The sequence below is a fragment of the Mirounga leonina genome, unplaced genomic scaffold (assembly GCF_011800145.1).
Source record: "Mirounga leonina isolate KUSES-001 unplaced genomic scaffold, KU_Mleo_1.0 Mir_53, whole genome shotgun sequence".
In the NCBI taxonomy this organism is placed as follows: domain Eukaryota; kingdom Metazoa; phylum Chordata; class Mammalia; order Carnivora; family Phocidae; genus Mirounga; species Mirounga leonina.
In genome coordinates this window covers 79,177,666-79,201,997 of record NW_023270807.1, presented here as the reverse complement: position 1 = coordinate 79,201,997, position 24,332 = coordinate 79,177,666, and the positions used below count along the sequence as shown (strand labels likewise).

Sequence of the window (24,332 nt, the reverse complement as noted above, 5' to 3'; positions counted from 1 at the left end):
ACTCAAGGACTAAAAATTAATCCAGTATTCATGCAACATATGATTATGAATAAAAAATGGTGATTTTGGTTGGTTATGTAATTAAAAACAATATGGTACTCAAGGACTAAAAATTAATCCAGTATTCATGCAACATATGATTATGAATAAAAAATGGTGATAATCTTTAAATAGAAACCGTATATGTGTTTTATTAACATGGACATGCTTATTGGAAGATGGCTAGTCCCTCTCCTACTTCCTTCCCAGGCCTAAAGTTCACAACCTTGGAGTTTGCCAACTTTTTAAAAATCTCTGTTACTAAGACTGTGGGGAGAGCTTTTTCTTTTTCATCTTTGTGTTCCCCCAGGAGATCACCGTGCACATACTGAATCACTTTGTAAAAAGCAGATATCCGACGAATCTTATTGTTTGTAAGAATAGATAAAACTACATTTTATCACAACTTTGTATCTTAACACTAAAGAAAGATGCATAATGCCACATAAACCCATTTAATTATTTCGAAGGCACACCTGGTACAAGAACAAAGACTGTAACAGTCTAGAACCTCTACTCACCCAAGCCATGAACTGTATTGTAGTCTATGTCTGTCCCATATACATATGCACCAAAATGAGCAGACGCTATCAGAAGGCCACCTGAAAAAAAATCACACAGTTATGGTCTGTTAACCAGAAAGTCCCAGACTCTTGTTTCTTCCTCTCTTTAATCTGATCCAAAGTCTTATAAACTAGCTGTAGGCAGAGTACCAGAGAGTAGTAACACTGGTCCTGACCATATTTTGCAGGCCTCAGAATTAAACCCCTAAGCTGTGCTCACTACATTGGTCACAATGTAAGGAATTAATGTATGTACTAGCATCACGACTTTAAACAGGAAAATAACTTTTTTTTAATCAAAATAATGTATATTTAGACATTTTCATCTGATTTTGAGAGGTCTATACAAAGCATCTTGCTCCTTACTTACAAATGAGCATATAAAGCTACTATGAAAAAGAGTTAGCAATAAATAAATTCTGACAACTGGGCTCAATTCCCATGGAAGCCTGAGTTTCAAATAACTTAAGAGGGCATAATTAATATGTAAGACATTAATCCGTACAAAAATTAAAATATTAGGACAAGAAATAGTTATTCCTGTAACCAGCGAAGCAATTACCTCTTATTTTAAACTGTAAATATGAATTTCTGAATAACTATTATTAAGCATACACAAAAATAATACAATGACTTTTCTGTTTACTTAGTGCTGTGATCGAAGTAAGAACAAAAGTCCCAATACAGTCTGACTGGATGAAGGAACTTGGTAGCTGTGCCCAGCTCACATACAAAGAAAAGTCCTAATAAATATTTAAAATTTAATAAAACCCTTTAAAATAAAAGGTAATAATATTTTTAAATTGTTTAAGGAAAAAATCACAAAGTTATTTTAATAATTGTGCTTTCCATTGAACTTTACTTTTTTTATTCATCCAAATTAAAATGCTCTTAGTCCTAATAGCTATACCATAGAAAGGTCTGTCAGTCAAACGGACATCAGAAATTTATTCTCAAACTATGCACAGACTCAGACAAGGGAAAATAACTATATATTTTCCCTTATATCCTTCTCAAAGGTAATCTCTAAAATTAAGATGGGTAGTGCCTCCAGAGGGCCAAGAGCTATAAATTAATAGTATTCCTTCCATAGCCATTTAAAACACAGTCTGGGAACATGCACTTAAATAAATAGACTTTGTGAAAAATACTGTAACTGACTATTACTACTGGAGTCCATGAAGAAGAGAATGGAGGACTAAAAAAAGTACAGCAGAAACCAAAACCTAAGTTCCCTCATACTAACTTCAAGAAGCATTTGTGTGAGAGGGAAGCTAAGTAAGACCCTATTAGTCTTGTTCTATAAATGGAACCATCCATATTTAAGAAAGATACTGTATTGTGATGACTTGGAATACTCACAAAATCACTTCACCCAAATTACGAGGAATTACTACAATTCTGCCAATTAAGGCAGATACTCACCTAGAAGAACTAGTTGTCAAGGGGAACAGAAAAGCTTTCCTGTGCTTCCTTAAACAGAACCTTATCCATTTGGTTAGAATGAGTTTTGAGAAGACCCAATTTAGAGTACACTGCTGAAAGGAGATGAATAATCTGTTAGACTACATCTGTTAGTTAACTTTGTCCCCTTTAAGCTTTCAAAGTTTTAAATAAAGTCATTATAAATTAGCTTTTCTGAACTGATCACTGGCTAATCGCTGTTAATCATCTAGTTGTTTTCTCAATTAAATTGAAGCATTTTTTGCATTTAGTTATACCTCAGTTGGAGTTTCCCTGAATCTGGTGGAAGAAGAGGTGATAAAGGAGGGGTGAAGTGGTAAGGGGCAGGTAATGTGACTCACCCAATTTCTTATGCTATCAAGTGTACAAATACCACAAACTCAGTGTTCTAATTTCTCCTTACTTAAATAGTAACCACTTTAAGGTTAGGGCAATATCTTATAGGCAAAAGGACACAATAAGTGGAATTTATTTACAATATAGAAACTAATTTGTGATTTTCATCATTAGAGATTTAAGTGAAAAGCCTTACAGAAGTGTAGAAATGAGAGAGTGGGCTTTGGTTTTGCTGAAAGGAGAGGACAAAAGGAGGAAAAATGGACTACTGTATCTACTTTATCCTTTTTCCAAATGAACTCAGGTAAGTTACACTAGCGGCCTGAGCAAAAGGATACTGTAATAGAAATATTACCAGATAAACTATGAAACTCAGGAAAAGGAGACTACAAAGAGTTGTGGACAAAAATGGGAAGGAAGCAGAAACTATTCCACAGACCTACAGAGATCAATTATCTCTCTCCTAATTGCCTCTTTTCCTCCCCCACAGTCTCCTCCCAGGACCAGCACAGTCAGTTTCCCAACACCTGACACCTTTGTCTATCATTCTGCGATGGTAAAATTCAAAAGGAGCCGCACTCTTTTCCTTACACTATGGCTCATCTAAAGGTAGAATCAGCCAAGGAGTGTATAATGGTCTCCTGGATATATCCTCAATTACTAAAATAGCTGACTCACTTTAGAGAGGGGAAGAAGAAAAGGAATATCTATGGACCTCTGTCATAAAATCATATCACAGCTACCTACAGCAACTGGCTATGTGTCTACTTGTACCAATTATTTTCATTATAAACAAAGAATTAGATGTTTACAATTTTAACCCTCGATTTCCTTGCCTGCTGTCACAATTTGCCAACAGTTGCAAATTATGAGTATCTTGGAAATCAGCCAAAGAAGGGACTAGAAAATGAGTTCATTGCCAAATTGTTCATCATCACCATTCAATATTGGCTATATCTAACATCTTTCACCAAAAAGGCATCTAAGTTCCTAACAAAATAATAATGATATTCATTACAGTCTACAGAATGTCTACCATGTGTCAGGCAACTTCCTAAGAATTTCATATACATATATTACCTCACTTAATCCTCACAATATATTACTATTACCATTTTATCAATGCTGGAACTGAGGCCCAGACAAGTTGAGAATGTTGCCCAAAGTGACATAATAACTAATAGATTAAGGATTTAAAACTCACTCTATTTGTTCTTTTCTCTATACCATTCTCTCTCCTTTGGGGTCAGCACCAACTGAAATAAATATACACTTAGCTTACCAATTAGATAAACAGAAGTAAAATTTGTTATTAAATTAAGTAAAGCTGCACATTCAATAAGAGTTGCACACCATTCACAACTCTTGTATATCATAGGCAGGCCTGTACCATTATAGGTATTCAACATATCATGTTCATCAATCCTTTAGCCATGCTCATATTAGAACACTAGGACTTCCTAACTACTTAGAGCTGGCCCAATGATAGGTATCTTCTCCCTCGGAAAAAAAAATGGAGATAAGCAACTTTTTAAAAAATCTTATTAAAATGAAAACCAATGTATTCACTAAAATGGAAAGGAAAGTTATGTTTCTACAGCTCATAATGTCATTCTAGACAATAGCAGACTGTCTAAAGAAAAAGGAAAGGCATTTAGGCAGGAAAAGATTACATCTCTCCTCTCAGTGTCCCAGAAGCTTTCTACTCTATCCTATAACCTTGAGAAAATCACAGGTCATGAGAAGTCAGTGGATAAAACATTTGGGAAACTAATATACTTCAATTTTGTGCCTTTAAAATGGAAAAGGATTGGATATACTTGACTTTGTTTTTAAATATTAGAAAAGGAAACAAGGAAAAAATACTATCAAAAATATTTGTTGAAAAACTATGGCCATGGAGGAGGGCACAAGGTTAGTACTTCCCCAATCCTTCAGAAGGTACTACCCATCAGTGAGACAAAAGGCCCAAGAAAAAGGACAAACCATACATTAAAATTGTGTCTATTCACAATTATATCACCAATCTCAAAACAAAAGCACCAAAAACTAAAGTTCTAAAGCTATGCTTAAACTACAAATTATAAAAATATATTTTAGCAGCATCTTTGCAAAGATCTTCTTCTTAGCAATTTTCAATTAATTGTCCTACGTAAACAGTCACAAGACCATGATCTACTACCCACTCTAAGGAGCTGCTCTAAAGCAAATTAGGGGCAAGCCTCCTTGCCCTTTACTCACACTGAAGGTTATCAATATTTTGATTGCTGTGGCAGTTAGCATTTCATAATACAACCAACCTCATATACATCAAGGGAAAGAAATTTTACCTATGCTAGGAACTCTATTTTTAGACTTTATAGTCTTGTCTACATGTATGTGTACATATTAAGATTATGTACCTGTATGTTTATCAAAGAATTCTCACTTCACAGAAAAAATTTTTAAAGTCCAAGAACAAATTAAGGATTAATAAAAGGTTCAGCATTTGGTAAAAAGAGAAATTATAGATCCATTCCTCACAGCATATAAGAAATCAGAGAGGGAGACAAACCATGAGAGACTCTGGACTCCAGGAACCAAACTGAGGGCTACAGAAGGGAGGGGGGTGGGAGGATGGGGCAACTGGGTGATGGATATTAAGGAGGGCATGTGTGGTGATGAGCACTGGGTATTAGACGCAACTGATGAATCGTTGGAACACTACATCAAAAACTAATGATGTACTATATGCTGGCTAATTGAGCATAATAAAAAATAATAATAATTAAAAAAAAAAAACTCCAAACAGACCGAGATCGAAAGGAAACAAAACTAAAACTATAAACGTACTAGAAGAATAACATAGCTAGATACCTCTATAACTTAGATGTAGGGAAAACTTTTGCATGGCAAAAAGCAACTGTTTGCAAAGTCAAAAACTAAATGGCAAACTGGGAGGAAATATTTGTTTTTTTATGTGTATATATACATATATACACACATATGCACACATGTAATATACATATGTACACATCTTCACATACATTAAAAAAAAAAGGAAGAGAGGGAGAGCTAATTCCCTAACATACAAAGTACTTCCAAAAATAAAGAAATGTCTACATAAAAATGGGCAAAAGACATGAAAAATATTTCCAAAAAAATTATTAAAATGGCCCTTAAAATATAAAAGGTTGCAACGATGTGGATGGAACTAGAGGGTATTATGCTAAACAAAATAAGTCGATCAGAGAAAGACAATTATCATATGACCTCACTGATATGCAGAATTTAAGAAACAAGGCAGAGGATCATAGGGGAAGAGAAGAAAAAAATGAAACAAGATGAAACCAGAGAGGGAGACTCTTAAACCATAACAGACTCTTAATCATAGGAAACAAACTGGTGGTTGCTGGCGGGGAGGGGGGTGGGAGGATGGGTTAACTGGGTAATGGACACTGGGGAGAGTATGTTGTAATGAGCACTGGGTATTACACAAGACTCATGAATCACAGACCTGTACCCCTGAAATAAATACATTATATGTTAAATATATATATATAAAAGGTTATTAGACTTCACTTATAATAAGAGAAATACAAAATAACACTACACTGAGATAATGTTTTCATCCAACAGACTGGCAACATTTCAAAACCTTGACAATAAACTCTCCTGGTAAAGCAAGGTTTAACAATATACCTACATTCTTCAACCAGCAATTCTACTTTTAAGAATTTACCCTAGAGCCGTATCTCCAATGTTATGCAAGTATATATACAAAAGATTATCCATTGCAGGCATTATTTGTAACTCTAAAATACTGGACACTACCCATGTCCAAGTATAGGAGACTGTTTGAATAAATTATAGTATATACACCCATGGACTACAACTATAAAAAGAATGAAGACAATACCTATGAATTAACAGAAAGTGGATTTTCAGGAAAAACTATTAAGTGAGAAAAGCAAAGTGGTGTAAGAAAGAAGTAGAAATAAAATGTACATATATCTGCCTATCACTACAAAAAAAACACAAACAAGAAGAATCAACTAAAAAAGAAGCTGGTTATTGAAAAGGGATGGGGGAGGAGGATGGAAGCGATATGGAAAGGAGTGATATTTGTTTAAGTATACCTCTTGTACAGTTGACTTTTGGAAGCAAACTGATCTTCTACATATTTAAAAATATATCAACGAGGATGGAAGGAGGTAAAAGTCTAAAACTGAAGGCAAACTGAAAAAAATGAACTCTGAACTGATTTTTAAATGAGGGGGAAAAAGAAGAAAGCACAATATTTGACATATTTGACTTTATTGCCCTTTAGGTGGGGTAGAGAACTCAATACATAGCCTTAAAACATATCCTTTTAATAGAGTTTTTGTATTGTTTTGCTTTCCTTTTGGTGGTAAGTGCAAAGCAATTTTGAAACTATTTTAAAGGTATTATAGGAATGAGCAAAAGAATAAATGCGTAGATGGTTAAGGAAAACAGGATTCTCAATGTGGAAGAAGGCACATGTAAAAATGGAATGGGGATAAGCAAGAACAAAATCTGTCAGGATAGACTAGAATTTGTAGTATATATGAAAATTCACAATTTCTACAATATCTGTGTATATCCACATGCATGTGCACACAGTACATATATAGGGATATGTGTACGTGCATTCACATTTACATGCATATTGTGCACATATGCACATAAATGTCCTAGCTTATCTGCTGAAAGGGTCGAGAAATAAAGATACCTAGCACCCAGATCTTGGTCTCTAATACCATTCCCCACTAAAGAAACAATGGTTCCTTGGAGAAATGACTGATTCCAGGGTTTGGGCAGGTAAAAGATGAGCGAGAAAGTAAGAAAGTCCTCAAAAATAAAAGACAGGAACAGGTCACAAAGACAGATCCAGTGCGAAAGGGCTCCACTTGGCAAACGTGGGACAATTTGAGCAACAAATAATTAAGTAATGAATTATAGACCACTCAGGGGAAAAAAGGGGGAATTCACAAGCTTATATTGATAATAAATACATAGGAGAGAAAAAAGGGCTCTTGGTTATAATAGAATGAGTGTCAAGTGGTAATTGTGGAGGGAGTACTATTATTGGAAAATCATCCCTTTGTGACCAAAGTGAAGACTGGTTCAGGCAAGAATCATCAATGAATGCCAAACCTGAGAACTTGACAGGGCTGAAGGGGAATTTAGATGCAGAACAGGATATTTACATCCTGCTTAGTCTTCCCACAGACTGCCTATTAACTGCAATGAGGAAAAAATAGCAATCATGCAATGGAAAAATCACCCACCACCTTAACCAGCTGATCAAAATGAATATTACCAATGAGGGGCAGATAACCATTATGCAGATGCCCTGAGGAGGACACAAAATCACTGTTGTAGTAGTCCAGCCAGGAATGTATAACCTGAATCTAATCATGCGGAAATAAATGACCCAAATGAGGTACATTCTGAATAAAAAATAAAGAGAGGAGGGACAGTGTTCTCCAAAAGTGCAAATTTCATAAAAGAAAAAGAAAGACTGTGGACTTGTTCCATATCAAATGAATCAAAGAAACATCAATGACAAAATACAATACTTGATGCTAGACTGGAAAGGAAAAAAAGATGGTATAAAGGACATCAGTGGGTCAATTAACAAAAATGTCATATGAACATTAAAGTATTGTATTAATAGTACATTTGCTAACATTGAAAACTGTACTGTGGTTATATAAGGGAATATCCTCATTCTTAAGATATATATATTGAAGTATTTGAGAGGTAAAGGGACGGGATGGATGCAACCTACTTTCAAATGGTAAAGAAAACAAAATTATGTAAATAAACATAAAAAGAAAACAAATGATAAAGTAAATGAGGCCAAATGTTAACAAGTTTAATCTGAGTCAAGTACATGCAAGTGTTCTCTGTTCTATTTTTATTCTTGTATCTTAACTATAAGTTTGGCATTATTTCCAATAAAAGTTTAAAAAGTTGCAGGAGGCACTAAGGATAAGGAGGATAGGAAAGAAACAAATAGGTCGAATATTGGGTGTGGGATATATGGAGACACTGGTGGAGTGGGAGAAGAGAAACTCACTAGCAGATTAATTCAACAACAAACACAGAAAATCATTCCAACAATCAGAAGTCTTTTGACTGACTGACTATTTCTGACTATTTCTTCCTAATCACATGTGGTCACATTCCTCAAGTTAGTATATGGTATAACAGCTGGCCGACAGATCCTAATGCAGAAAGAGACAGCTCTAGCATAGTAGTTAAGAGCAGGAGCTCTGGAGTTAGACTGCTTGAGTTTGAATCTCATGAAATTTACACACTGTATAACCTTGGCCAAGTCACATAACCTCTCTCTGTGCCATAATCTCCTCAGGAAGTTTTTTTCTTTTTAGTTCAACAGTGTTAGTTATTGTGGCAACGCTGCTTCCCAAGTTTCTGATGGGTAAGGACAGCTACAGGGAGAAACTCCAACCACAAACACAATTTGTTCCAACACAATCTGAATCACAATTAATTTAGCCAGACAAACCTAAATATGCTCCCTAGGTATGAGTAAGATCCAGCAAAAAATGGGGCAAAGCAGGAAAATGTCTTCATGGAATCAGAGGAGGTAAACGTGGAATTTTAGGACTTCTACACAAAGTTAATTACAAGGACATCTAATCAAGTGTGTACAAACACAGACTGCAGCCTCAGCAGCCAGGCTCTAGCCCGTTGATAATTACATCACTTTCCTTATCTTCACACTTAACTTATAAACCTCTACAAACCAAATCAAAGATCAGACATATTACCCATTTTTTTCCATGTAAGTATATGGTTATCAATGTTAAATGATGAACATGTTTTTTTTACCTTGTCACTCAAGCCTTTTTTCCACCCAAGTTTTCCTATTTAAATAAACTGTATAGCTTTACAACATTTCCACAGTACACAGTATTGCAATGTATGGTATGCCCCTCCACCTAGTGGTTTACTTGGGGAAAAAGCCCACAAAATTAAATCGTATCATTCTTGAAGTGGCACAAGTATTGCATACTGGGCTATTACACAAATATGTGGTTGTCTCTTAGCCACTATCTCATGATAATTAAGATTATTCTGTACAAATTTACTAATCTTCTAGCAAAAACATTACTATGACCTTGACTAATATAAACAAGTAACACCTATGCACTAGTTTAACAGTTAAATAAAAATACCTGTTCCAACAAATGGATCAAAGACTATATCATTTTCTTTCACTTTTCCATGGTTGGCCATGATAAATGATAAACCAGCATCCATGCTTGTATTTCCAATAAAGTGTCTCTTTTTGACACTGTATGACTCAATAAGCTCTCTCTGTCCATCTGCAATCTAGATGAGAGATTCTTCAAATTAGTTTAACTGTATAAAACAGATTGAAGATAACCATTCACAATAAAACCAGAGTATCTTGATGATAAAAACATCTTTCCACTTACCATTGCTCTAAACTTGTTCCTTTAAAAAAAAATGTGATTGAGGTAATTATGGACAAATACCTTGTATTTTTTTTAGCGTGTTGTAATTTATTGTGACCTTTCAAATTAAATTTGAATTGAATTTGAATGCAATAATTCCAGAGGTTGGTGGTGAGTAAACTCTACCCACCTCTTTTTTCTCCTAAAAACAATAACCTGTAACATAAGCCCAGCTTCCATTACCCTTAGGGAAGTGAGCAGGACTGCTCTGCAATAATTTTATTTCTTTTCAGAATATGAGCTCAGATTCAAGAACTCCACAAATTAGATCCCTCAACTACCACAGCACTCTGCCTTTTCTCTGCTTAAAAAGCAATCCAGACTTTCTGACAAGTCTTATGTTATTTTTTTCCTGGTACACCACCTCCTACCTAGGCCCTATTATCTAGCAAGCCTCTTGCACTTCCCAGGAATCTCTGGAAAAACAAACAAAACAAAACACAGAACCACGTATTTTCACTCATTTTAATTCATACAGTAATTCTGAGTCTTCAGTTGTCTTAGAATTCTACATATAAAGAGTCCTATACAAAGGTCTAACATTAAACTTTTTTTTTTTAAGATTTATTTATTTATTTATTTATTTATTTATTTATTTATTTATTTGACAGACAGAGACAGCGAGAGCAGGAACACAAGCAGGGGGAGGGGAGAGGGAGAAGCAGGCTTCCCGCTGAGCAGGGAGCCCAATGCGGGGCTCGATCCCAGGACCCTGGGATCATGACCTGAGCCGAAGGCAGACGCTTAATTACAGAGCCACCCAGGCGCCCTAACCTTAAACTTTTAAAGAAACAACCTGAAATCGGTAAAAAGAACACTTGCTTACCCATCTACCAAAATAAATATTATGTGGATTCTCAGGGATGCAGTTTGGGTCCAAACCATAATCCTCCAAAACAGAGAATATATGCTGTGGCTTCTTTAAATTCACTTTCCCTTCAAATGGCAGAAACTCAAGTGCCTAAAAAATAAAAGCGATTCTCATGTCCCATCAGAATGTTAAAGGAAAAACAGGGCTTATATAACAATACCTCTCTTGTAAGTTTGGTATCAGCATTAGGGCTACCAAATAAACACTGAACAGAATCGCGAATTATTCCGTATCAACAGCAGCAGACCACGTTATTCTCACAGGTTTTTTCATGTTTGCTAAATTCACTTACACCTATTCGTTTGACTTTTTCTTCTTGTGTCAAGGTTTTATTAAATGTGTGAATCCTTATTTTATATGTAGAATCTGAATGCAGAAATGGAACCTAAAATGAAAGCAAATAAATTATTTTAAGCTTCATAATTCTACAGTATCTGTAGATATACCTATAAAAAACACATTTCACTACGCACCATCTGCTCCACAGGGTAGTTTTTAAGAGAATTATACAGCTCCTCCGGAGATTTTCCATGACCCCACAGTTCAAATATGGACCTAGAAAATAAATGATCAGTACTAACCTCAGTAACGAAACCAGTTCATGCAGTAATATGTAACAATTACTTCCCTAGTCCTTTATTCTTATTCCACTTACACAATTATTGCCTATATTTTCTAAGCTATAAATGAGAAATGTGTCCTAAAAATAAACATAAGTCCAAATCACAGAGAAGTTTAACTTTACACAGAAGGAAATTTAACGTAAGTCAAGACTTTTCCAAGTCTTCATTATTATATTTTTATACTAGAATACAAATGATGCAGTAACATCATTTATTTTAGTAAAATGGGTGACAAGCTGCTGCAAATCCAATTTTTCCACTGTCTTCTCCATAAAACAAAAATGACCAGCTAAAAATGTTACAATTAATATTTAGCTATTACTTACTACATTTAGTAGCTGTTAGTTACTTTTCTAACCACTATAAAAAAAGAAAATTCTTACTATAAAAAAAATCCTCAAGCTTCCACCAATTTCAAGGAACATTTAAACAATTACAAGCAAATTTCATTATAAACAAGAATTCATTATAATGGAACTCAAATCTACATAGTAGCATAGTTTTGTGCATCTAAATTCAAACTACTTTATAAATGTAATTAATGCTGCCATTAGGATTGAGAATATTATCCTTTGAAAATCTTCCTCTCCTTTCTACTGAATTTATTGAAAAAGGGCCTTTATAGTAATCCTACTCTTATTTAGCCATCACTAAAGGGGTGACCTCAGCTATACAAATATACAAAGAGTAAAAAGCAACAAACACAATTATTCAAAATAGATGTCCCCAAATTCCATGTATTCAGGATTTTTTCTTAATGTTTAGAAATTATAATAAGCTTGATGAATTCATTTATTCAACAAATATTTATTAAGTATTACTATATACCAGAAATTATTCTAGGCACTAAGACACAACAGAACAAAGCTCACTGCCTTCATGAAACCTAAGGGAGAAGACTCCTGGAAGCTTAAGCTGAGGGAAAGCATATATAACTCAACCTCTGGAAAAGGAAAACCTTAAAAAACAAAAATAATAAAAGCTAACACTTTATATAACCAAAGTACAAGGGACTATTCTAAGCCATTTAATATGGATTCATAATTGTTCCTCATAAGAGCCCTATGAGGTAGCTTCCAGTATCATCACCAATTGAACCAATGAGGAAACTGAGGCACAATGAGATAAAATGACTCTTTCAGGTCATATAGTAATTAATGAAGCTAGAATTCCAATCCATCAGACTCCAGACGACACACATGACTACATGCACTATAATATAGTGCTTCTCAAAAATTAAAAAAAAAGAAAAAAGAAAAGAGAAATCCCAGGCCATTCAGGGAAAGGCAGTTTAACGGATCATAATTATCCCTAACGAACTATTATACAGTATAACATAGGAACTAATGCTTGTAATGATAACCTAGAATCAACAAAATATGACTCCATATCCTCTTTTTCAGAAATTTATATATTAATAAATTTATATTTTAAATAGTCAAAATAAAGATTAGGCATACAACACCAAAAACTTCAGCTATAATTGGAACATTAATTTATAATAATATCTTTTATGATTTAGATTTTCAGAGTAAAGTTTTCATATATATGACTTAACTATTATGATCCATAATTTAGAGATTATAAAGCTTATATAGGCTGTCACATTTCTCATAGGTGCTATATAAATAAGCATGGATATCAACTTAATATAAAATCAACAATAATCTCAAATATTTTAATGATTATGGAAGTAATAACGAAATTTTTTTGACAAAAATTCTTTAAGAAACTATCCTTTGGGGACGGAGGGGAACAGAATTGGGAAAGGTGCACAGAGTCAACGGTTTCTGTAAACCACTTTTTTTTTTTTTAAAGACAACTGTGGCAAGTATCTCAAAATGTTGAGATCTAACAAGGTAGATACGTAGGGGTTTATTATATTTTTCACTCTTTTTGTGGTATGCTGAAGATATTCCATTTTAAAGATAAATCAACAAAACAAAATTAACTTTCAGTCCCTAGTCTACCACAAAAAAAATTTTAAGTTACTTTTCAATCCATGCTTATAATAGTCTATTTTATTTCCAAAACAATTAATGCTACAATTAGGACTGTGAGTTTTATCATTTGAAAATGAATTCCGCCTTTGCTTTCTATTAAATTTATAGACAGAGGACCTCTACAGTAATACCACCCTTACTTAGCTATCACTGACAGTATACCCAACCTAAGCTATTCAAAATATACAGAAAATAAAAAGTAGTCAAGGAAATTATATAATATTATACAATCATTACATAATTATTAATTATACCATTAAGCAAATGTAGGAAAAGATACGAGGTTTGAAGGAAGTGTACAAGTTCTTGGTCCTCAAATAGCTATTTTAAACCTAATAAGCCTTATCTGCTGAAATCAAACAACTCTTAGAGCCATAAATTTTAATACACTAATCAAAAGTAATGATTATTCAAGAGACTTTTTTTTTCGGTTATATTTCTGTCTGATAGTCATTTTTGCTGAAGAGTGAAACCCATTAGCAAGTTTCAACTTAAAAGATTAGAAAGAAAGGAGGGAGGGAAAGAAGGAAGAAATGAAAAAAAGATAGCAATGATAAAATCTAGAAAACAGGTAGGATAAACTATGAACAGCATCATTACAGTAATCCACACAAGATATGATAATCAGGACTTCATTCTCTAACAAAACAGCAAAACATATTTCATGGCAGTCTGCACTTTTTGTCATTTCACACATATCTGCTCATCCAACTAAAGCCCTCTACAAAAACATCTTTAGATTTTCAATACTTTGGTTATAATTAAATGTGGCATTTATCCTATGTAATAACAGCATTTACATCTTATACCATAATCCTGCTTAATATAGAAGTTTAAAAAAATTACCCCAAAAGAAGTGTTTATGCATTTCACCACTAAGATTCCCTCACCCTCAGTTTCAGCAGAGAACTCCCTGTTCTACCACCACCACCCAGTGGCAAATTCATGTATCTGCAAGCTAAAGTGAGCTCCCCACAACAACTAAGCCCTTCTAATTCTCCGCCAATATACAAGGACAGAGTAGTATGAGAAGTACAGTATATAATCTACAGGAAAACACTGTAAGTTTCTCTTACTTGGCACACACTGTTCGTTTCATTAAGTTTCTGGCAATATCTTCAGAGGGAATGCTAAGAATCCAAAAAGGAGACTGAAAAAAATAACAATATACAACTTGTAACTGGTTTTACGGCCTCATATGCTTCCATTCAAGAAGTCAATAAGGAGAGATTCCTATTTGTTACTTTTATGTAAGAATACCTGATCTGACTCTAACCAAAATAAAAATTGCTCCAATAGTAAAAAAAATAATTTTAATAGGTAACCTGTTAGGATAATAGAGTACAACATCAGAACACTTTTATAAATGACCATAAATGCAAATATCAGCAAATATAAGGTTAATCTTAAGATTAATTTTGTATTGACTGCCTTGTGTATTTTGACCAAAATAATTAATGCATATTTTACCCCAAAGTATAATCTCAGAATTTTTTATTATTAATAATCATTCTTGATAATACAGCTATTTTAACTTCTAAGTAATGTATTTCTTGGAATGATCCCTCTTTTTTTAGGTAGTTGTGGCCACCTGAGGGGTAGAAAAGGAACTCTTTGAAATAACTATGATGGAAAATAATAGGGTATATTATATTATCATTAGTTTTTATTATTTTATCTAAGGAAAAAGTTTCAGGTGCATCAGAGGTGTTTACCAATCCTCTGTCTCAACCATCAAGATTATAGGCACTTTTTTACAATTTATTTTATCTTATCTTATTTTGAGAGACAGAGCATGCAGAGGTGTGCATGGGTGTGGGAGGAGAGAGAGAGAGACTTAAGCAAGCTCCACACTGAGTGCGGAACTAGACTTGGGGCTCAATCTGCCAACCCTGAGATCATGACCTGAGCAGAAATCAAGAGTTGGTCGCTTAACTGACTAAGCCACCCAGGCACCCCTGTTACAGGAACTTTTCTTCTCCACCCAGATAGCCCCTTGCCAGAATACAGAAAAACAAAACAGAACCCTGACCTCAGTTCATCATCCTCAACCAATTATATCTATACTCTCCCTCTTTTTCTCCTCCCTCAGTATATGAAAGTCAATTAGGAGTCCAAGTCCAACCTTAGCAGACTTGTTTCAACTAAGTTCTCTCATCTTCTGGAAGAAATCCTCCCTGTGAGTCTTTCTTCTTCCATTATTTACACTACTCTAAAGAAAATTTCAAAATAATCCAAACAGAAAAAAGATGGTTATCTCAGTATTATTTTTTTTTAGAAAAATTTAAAAGCAATCTGAAGGAAATGAGATCATTAGATAAATAATGATAGAACTAATCAATAGAAATTATTATACAACCCTGTTAGTGATGAAGGCTATGTAGCAACATGTGCCTATATTAATATTATCAAGTGAAAAAGAGACTGAAGAAGTTCATAAGTAGTATTAGAACTAAAGGGAAAAAAAAGTATATGAAAAAGACTGGAAGGCAGTACCCTCAAATTATAAGTCACATGAAGGAAGAAGAATTATGAATGACTTTTTCTACTTCCCAAACTTCTCTAATACACTGATAAACTGTCAAATACAAAATACAAAGTTCATAAATTCATAATCTTACACATCTGCAATTTCAAATGCTTAAATAATTCCCAATGTAAGTCTGAAATTCCACTAAATTCTAAATTTTAATTCTAATCATACCTCATCAACACAAAACAGCCCTTTTTTTCAATTAAGGGACAGATACCAATTGTGGTGCAAGTGTTGAGTTAAAAATTAAAACTAGTACACTAATTGAACACTGGAAATAAATGACATTCCAAAACCACAACTTTTTTCCAAAAATAACCTTTTTATTCAATTGCCCCGAGAAACAGAAACAAGTAACCACACAAATATAAATTTAAGATTTGCCATTTTTCTCTTCCCGAAGATTCTACTTATAAATATACTACACATAGTCTAATGAAAAATATAAATTCAACTTACCTTTCCATAAGTTTCCTGACTACTGATGAGCTGACCTCCAAAAAGTGAAAGCAAAGACTTTATTTCCTACATTGAAAATATTACAGAAAGAACATATTTTAACACAGGGAATTCAAAGTCTACTAACAGATATAGTATAATAAGATTTTTTTAAGAGTGGGCAAGTAACCTACCTGAGGCATTTAAATTTCAACACCCGACAAGTTACAACTCTAGGTTCTGAAAAAATTTTACAGTCACAACCACAGTTAAGTAATTTCTGAGAAATTTTACACAAGAAGGCTGCCAAAAGACTTGCTCAGAAAATGCCCTGATTTTGGGAAAAAATGGATGACAAAAACTATAGATTAGTAAATCTGACAACTGATCAATAAAAATAAAATGAATTATTAAACAGGTAAGTTGAGGATGTTTAGACAAGAAATAAGTGATTAACCAGGAAGCATCACTGTGGATTTATTAAACAGAAGTTATAGTAAGTTAACCTCTTCTTTCTGGATGAAGTTAGAGAACTAGAAAGAGAACACAATAGCTACTTTAAAAACATCAGGAATGCAAAGTTGAAATCTGTTCAGATAATATTATATTCTATGAAGCAATCACTTTGTACTGATAAATACAAGAAGACGATACAAATTTTACAATATATACTGTTAACAAATTCTGTCTCCTCAAATAACATAAAGCAGGTAGAATCCCACTCCTCTCTGTAGGTCTTATGGAGGAGGTAACCCAGAGATAGGTACCCTCTGCTGGGTGCCTCCAATCCCCTTTCATCCCAACTAGGAGAAGGGCAACAAATCTTTTCTTTTTAATCCTTGGATTTACAAGGGGCTAAATTCAGTTGAATTATATGGACAGACCAAAAACTTGCATGATCAGTAAATACTGACGGTAACCGAAACGGTCACGTGATCTGGGGCAGGCCTCGTGCGTTAATTCACGTGAGCTTTTCAGTTCTTTTAGCCACTCAATTTTTCATCCATTTAGATTGTTTCAGAGCTAGCAATGAAACCCAGGTGTCTAAACTCTAGTACAATAAGGCAGGCACCAACTAAAACTGGCCCTGATTAACTCTACAAAGGTAAAACAGTACCACATTATATTTCTAATCTCTCATTTTAAATCATAAAGGCAGCTACTCATTACAGTTTTCCTGCTTAGCAGTTCTAAAACAGTAGATGGACTCAAAAGTGTAGACTGTCCTCTCGATTGCCTTCCCCAAAGGGATCCTCTCAATACTTAACTAAGAAACTAATATGTACAAGGCAGTGAGCTATGTAAAGATAAATACATATTTATCTTCAGGGAGCTTATGGTCTAATAGAACAAAACATTCAACCTAGTAACTGAAATGTGAGCTGTAAAACAGTGAGTGCTCTTAAAGAAGTAAAAGCAAAAAAGGTATTATATTAGAGTTCAAGGAAGAAAAGATTACCTCAGTTTCAGAAGAAAAGTTTTCATGGAAACTGACTTAAGACCTGGAATACAGAGAGAACCTGCATAGATGAAAGAGGACTTCCACTTATAGCGATGGCAAACTAGGTAATGCAGATTGAGCCTTCTGCTGAGAACTAGAAAAACCTGGCATCTGCTTGAATGCTTGGAGCAATTACAAGAATTACCAAACCAAACTTCAGGAGAAGCCAGAAATCCCAAGGTGCAGCCACTTGCTTCCCAGGGTATTTACCAATTCCAAAAGCAGCTGTGAGGGTGGATGGTCCTTTTGACAGCTTAATGGAGCTAGAGGAACAAAAAGAATATTGGGCCAGGGGCGCCTGGGTGGCTCAGTTGGTTGAGCGACTGCCTTCGTCTCAGGTCATGATCCTGGAGTCCTGAGATCGAGTCCCACATCGGGCTCCCTGCTCGGCAGGGAGTCGGCTTCTCCCTCTGACCCTCCCCCATCTCATGTGCACGTGCTCTCTGTCTCTCTCTCTCTCTCATTCTCTTTCAAATAAATAAATAATCAAAAAAAAAAAAAAGAATATTGGGCCATCCATGGAAAAGAAAGATGGCTTGATAAACCACCCAGTTTGGACTGGGATCCCCAAAAGCTACATACCAGAGGAACATGTATGAATCAGAACGGAAACAAAACTTAATACCTGGAAATGAGTTCAAGTCATCCTAGATCATTAATGATCCTACTTCAAGAGGATTTATATCACCCGAGGCCTCATGTTATTTCTTCAAATAACTTTCCAAATATATCTAGTGTAGGTTTAAAAAATAAGCCATAACACATAGGAAAAAGACCCAAGAGAAACAATACACAAAAACAACAGGCCCACAGGACTTCTTTTATCATATTTAATATGTGTGCTTTCTACAGTTTGTCATACTTAACTATGCTTTCTATACTGAAGGGGATAAAAGACATAAGAATTTTGGCAAAGACTAAAAACCCATTAAAAAGGAAATTGCAGAGTTGAAAAAGAATCAAGTAAAAAAATAAGCCCAATAAATTGAGATAAATCTCAATGAATATTGACTATGTAAAATCAATAGAATGAAGACTGGAATAGGGAAGACCCAACTAGGCAGAAGGCAGCACAGGCCAAAGCATGAAAACTGAGGGCGTCATTCACGGAATGAGGTGGGAGGTGGGAGGAGACAGAGCAAAGAACCATGCAATGGTGGGCTAATGCCAGACTAAGAAGTTTCAGCCTCGGGACAATGAGGGTGTAAAAGAGAACTGAGCTTTTTGGGAGATTAAACTGGCACCAGGGTAAACACTAAGAATAATTTAAGAAGAAGAAACAGGTAAAATGTCCAAGTATTAGGGATGTTATTCTGAAGACTGCAGCCTAGCCACTCCATTCACACCGCACTGCCGGACTAGAGGCACACACCCTCCTTGGCTTGTTTCCACTCCAGTATCCTTTCTCTTGTATTCCAGAATTCTCCCTCTAAAACACAAATGATTACTAGTCACCCACTGGTTTAAAAAGAAAAAAAATGGTAACTTCCTGACTTAAGAAGAGTCAATGGCTCCCCATTAAATCTAAAATAAAATCCAAATTCCTTGCAATGGTTTCAAAACATTTCAAACTCTGATCCTACCCACCTCTCTAGCCCCACTGCCCATTACTTCATCCTCACTCCCCACACATCCCACACCCCAAAACACCATAATCAACTCCTTCCATGCCTTTACACTTGCTTTTGTTTCTCACTGAAGTGGGCTTTCCAGTCCTCTTTACCCACAAAACAGCTCTTTATCAATTAAGATCCATTAAAATATTACTTCCTCCTTGACACTCTATGCCCTTACACCCCTATCTTGCCAATGCACCTGCTCAGCAAAACATTAATCCTGAATCAACGCCACAGTCTTCCTTCATAACTCCTGAGGCCAGTGAATTGCACACAACTGAAAAAAATCGGAGAATCTCAGCACAATTACAAATACATGATCACCCTCAGCTGGGTTTCCAGCATTGCTCTAATACCTGTGTTCTCAATTTTTAACTTGTCAGCTCCCTCTTTTGCTCTCAATGACTATTTCAAATTTAATTATTTTTCCCAATTTCTCCACTCAACTGCTTGGTCCCTGATCTCTCAAAAAAACAACCTTGACTCATTCATAACCTAGAAAACAGACCCTCGGGCAGCTACCCCACATCCAGCCTAACTCTCCTCTACCCACTCTCCCCTTCTAGTGAAAGGCCAACACCTCCCACCATGCCCTTATATCCATTCTCCCCTTCTCTTCAGCCTCTTAACTTTGCCTGACCCTAGGCCTCCCTCAAACTGTTAACCAATCTCTTACTTTCCCTTCTTATGCTCTAGTTAAGAGCAGTCTATCTCCCCTTCCTCATTTTCCAGTGACCATTAAATCAAGCAATCTAGCTTACTACCCCACTCCAAAACTCTACACAACAGTTATAGCAAAATTCCTAAAACTTTACCCTCCTCATTTCTGTGCCCCCAAAGGTTTTCTATTCTGACACTTGCCAATCCTCCTTATTACCTCCTCTTTTCTCACTTCCCCCTAGTACCAATGCTTCCAAGCTCCTGTATTTGGCCCACCATTCTTTCGATACTATGCTTTCTCTGAATAATTTCACTTTCTCTCCTAGTTCAAATGCAGAAGCTTCCAAAACATTTATTACCAGTCCAGACCACTCTATCCTACTCCATGCATACTCCTATATTCACTGCCCCCCCACCCATCTCCACTTGATATTACACAAACACATCAAATTCATAATAACCAAAATTTAAATCTTTCATCTGCCTGTGCTCTACATTTTAAATGGAGATGCGCCTATATGCACCCCAGGAGTCATCCTTGACTGGCCCCTGTTCCCCCCATATTCGATCATCAGGTCCTGATGATTTCATCACCTAAATATTTTCCCAGTCTATCCCATTCTTTTACCCCTACCCTAATTCAGGCCTTCTTAATCTACTAACAAGACTATTCCAACAGGCTCCTAACTGGCCTCTGATTGCAGACTTATTCCTCTCAAATCTATCCTCATTATCGCTGCCAAAGTGATTTTTAAGGAAAAATCTTCTTTGCTTAAAACTCTTTCAGTAAATTTCCCTTACAAGCTAAATACATTTTCTCTTCCCTTCCAGAGTATTCAAGGCTTTGCATTTTCTGGCCCCTATCTACCTCTCCTGCTCTCTTCTTGTCACTCAGCTACATATTTCATAATCCAGTAATACTGAATTATAATTCTAATTTATTTATATCCTTGGCCTGGCTAACTCCTACTCATACTTTAGTTACTGTTCAAGTGTCATATCCTCATGCAAGCGATCTTAAAGGCCAACATCCCTCACCCCCTCAGGTGGATTAGATTCCCCTTCTATGCTCTCCTTTTTCCCTACGCATCTACCATTGCACTTACAAATGTTATTTCTTAATGTTTATACATCTGCTCGGACCCTAGCCTAAATAGTAAGCTCCCTGAAGACAGAAACAGTCTTTGCCATCTCCATATCCCCAGCGTCCAGCACATGTAATTACAAGTACTCTGAAAATGTTTCTTGAATGAATGAAACACTTTTCCCAACTTCTCCATCATCTAACCCTTGCCACCTACCACCACCACCAGCAATCCCACCCTCCTCCACGGGGTATGACCTGCATATTTGCCACTTAAAACACGGCACTGAGCATTTCTGTTGGCTGTCTCTATTCTCCGCTAGACAAGAGTTCCTGGAGAGAGAGGACGGGTCATATTCACCTGCCTAACTCCAATACCTGATGCATGGGCAGAAGAATGAATGAAAATGCTTGGCAAGTCTGTGAGAGTCTGTCTTGGACTTCTCTCTCACACACCCTCGGCCGAGCTCGGATCCTTCCCAGGGACCGAGGGACTGGGGACGCGTGATATCCCCGACAAGCACACACACCCGATCCCTGCTTGCTGAAGCTGAGATCTCCGCCGCCCGCACACCAGCCCCCACCGTGCCGTCCTCTCCCGTCAAGAAGTTGCGGAGGGCAGTGCGGGCTCACCGGTAGGCGGAACTCCAGGTGCTCTTGCGCCATGAGCAGCAGATACCTATTCAGGGTGCACGACAGCGCCATTGCGGCCGCCTACGGTGCGCCTGCGCGGCGCGAGCAGTTTCCCACCTCTTCTCCCCCCTCCCGCACACAGCCTTTTCCGCTGAGGCGGAGCCTGAACGACCGGAAGCGGAAGCTGGGCAAGGCGGGTGCTGTCCCTGGGTTCCTCACACGGATACGTTGAGCCGGGACGCTGCTGGAGGGGCTACGTCCGCTGCGAGGCACGTTCTGGTTGAAATGCGGAAGTACAAGTAGCTGGTGTGAGGGGCGTGTTGTGTTCAGTAGCAGGTTGCGGTAAAACAAGTTCCCATCGATCCTCCCACCAGGAACGTGCTTCCAACTTTTTCTAAGAACGCTTCAAATCCTAGTTCTTCAAAACAGGACTGGAATTTTATCTTTTCCGTGCAGACTTCTCTAGCCACTCCAAGCTTGGAGAATCTGGGCCACTCATCTAATATCTATTATACTTTTTATATTTTTGCAATACTTTTTCAAGGATACATGCCTTCTAAGCCAATTAGAATAAGCTCTTGAACGGTTCATTCTGTACCTCACAGAAAACACAATGTCGTCCTCAATAATTTACTCAGTTATTAGGAGGTTGTGATGTTAGACTCACAGGCCCAGTCCACAGCCAACTCTATATTAAAACAATGATGGAAATTGCTTCTAACTATTCACGCTGGCACAGATTTTGTAGCACATAAAATAAGTAGCATATCATAAATTCTAAAAATTTGCATAGTCTATGTATATACATTACTGCTTTTGCCTTATTGAGAGCAGTTTATTTTGCATCCCACTATAATATTGCACAAAGTACGAGAGTACTACATATTCCAAGCACCATGTGCTGGGAACAAACTCCATACTTCATAGCCATGATTAAGAACATAAGCTGTGATGTCAATCTTAGGTTCAAATCTCAATTCCACTATTTACAATCTATGCGCTCTTAAGCAAATTTCTTAGCCTCCTTTGACAGCAGTTTTATCTAAAATGAAGTAATACTGCCTTCCTCAAGGGACTGTTAGGATTAAGTGGAATAATGTACATAAAGTGTTTAATAAAACACCTGGCATATTGTATGGGGCGAATAAATGGAATTTAAGGAGACTTCTCTTTAAAAAAAAAAAAAAAGTAAAATTTCCAAGCAATCTGTCTGTTAGGAAGACATCTTGGTTAAGTCCACTTAAGATAAGCAATAAAGGGCGCCTGGGTGGCTCAGTTGGTTAAGCGGCTGCCTTCGGCTCGGGTCATGATCCTGGAGTCCCGGGATCGAGTCCCGCATCAGGCTCTGCTCGGCAGGGGGTCTGCTTCTCCCTCTGCCCTCTTCCCTCTCGTGCTCTCTGTCTCTCATTCTCTCTCTCTCAAATAAATAAATAAAATCTTAAAAAAAAAAAAAAGATAAGCAATAAAGTGAGTCTCTGAGGAGCAGATGTCTCTTGGCCTCAAGGCTTCAAAAGGGGTAAGAGTATGAAACATGAAAAGAGAGGTCAAGGTGGGACAGAGAACCAATGAAATATTAGGGGAATGATGTGCAGTATTTGATATGCCCCATCCCCAAAGCTTGTCAGAATTACCAAACATTAAATTTTAATGGAGTAACTTTATAGGGGATATCATAGAGGTGGTGATTTTCATGCCTGGATTAATAGGATGCTGTGCAGAGATATCAAATGAGAATACATGGCCTACAAGAACCCAAATTCAAGGTTCACTGATTTTTCACATGAGCGTCCTTAGCTTCCTTAAAGCTAAGGTTCATGACTAAATCCCCACTGATTCTCCACTCCAGAAATGAGCAGGAGGTCACGTACATCAAGAATCTCAAACTGTTGGTTACATGGTCTGGGGAAGTAGAAATTAACCCTGCACAGGCCAGGCCATTAGGGTTAGTGTGGAACTATTTGTGAGATCAATTAAACTGCCTTTGAAGAAGTCACACCAGAGCTGTTCCATGTTTTTGAGCTTACTAAAGTCCTTAAGGAGCAGCAAGAGAGTATGGACTTTGAAAGTTGGTATTTAAACTAACATCTAAAGACTCACAATTGTCTTTGTTTTTTGTTTTTTGTTTTTTTTAATTTGTACTGGAAGGGGCAAGGAAGTTCATAGTCCATCTTCTGGGAACTGATCCAAAGCTTCATCCATGCTTCATCCACCAGGGCAGACTTCTTAGAAACTTGGCTCCTCCTGTGAGATTACTATTATGTAAGCATTTGAGTCTCTGGTCTAGCCTGATGATGACTGAAAACCAGAATCATTCCTAGATAGTTAGGACCCGAAAGTAGGAGAATCTTAAGTTCTGTTATAACAGGCCCTTATACTGTTGAGAGTATTAGGGCAGGGTCAGTGAAGAAAGGAAATGAGTAGAGAGTTAACAGATCCCAGCAGCAGAAGTCATGTGTA

The 24,332-nt window shown here is 36.4% G+C and overlaps 1 protein-coding gene across 5 annotated transcripts in view; it reads right to left on the bottom strand.

Annotated features, from left to right (window-relative positions):
- The window catches only part of TRMT11 (tRNA methyltransferase 11 homolog), a 55,065-nt gene extending 32,908 nt beyond the window's left edge, over nt 1–22,157 (bottom strand). For 3 of the 5 annotated variants that reach the window (XR_004676527.1, XM_034990537.1, XM_034990536.1), the window contains exons 1-8: nt 21,876–21,989; nt 16,403–16,468; nt 14,487–14,560; nt 11,258–11,339; nt 11,077–11,169; nt 10,740–10,874; nt 9,611–9,767; nt 561–641 (exon numbers count right to left, since the gene is read on the bottom strand). Coding sequence is in view for 4 of the 5 variants with exons in the window: in XM_034990537.1 (XP_034846428.1) it covers nt 561–641; nt 9,611–9,767; nt 10,740–10,874; nt 11,077–11,169; nt 11,258–11,339; nt 14,487–14,560; nt 16,403–16,468; nt 21,876–21,947 (760 nt within the window). In the remaining variant the exon portion in view is untranslated. Of the gene's footprint in view, nt 1–560; nt 642–9,610; nt 9,768–10,739; nt 10,875–11,076; nt 11,170–11,257; nt 11,340–14,486; nt 14,561–16,402; nt 16,469–21,875 lie in introns of all 5 variants that reach the window. The other 2 variants (XM_034990535.1, XM_034990538.1) reach the window with 2 other exon arrangements.
- Nucleotides 22,158–24,332: the final 2,175 nt, after the last annotated feature.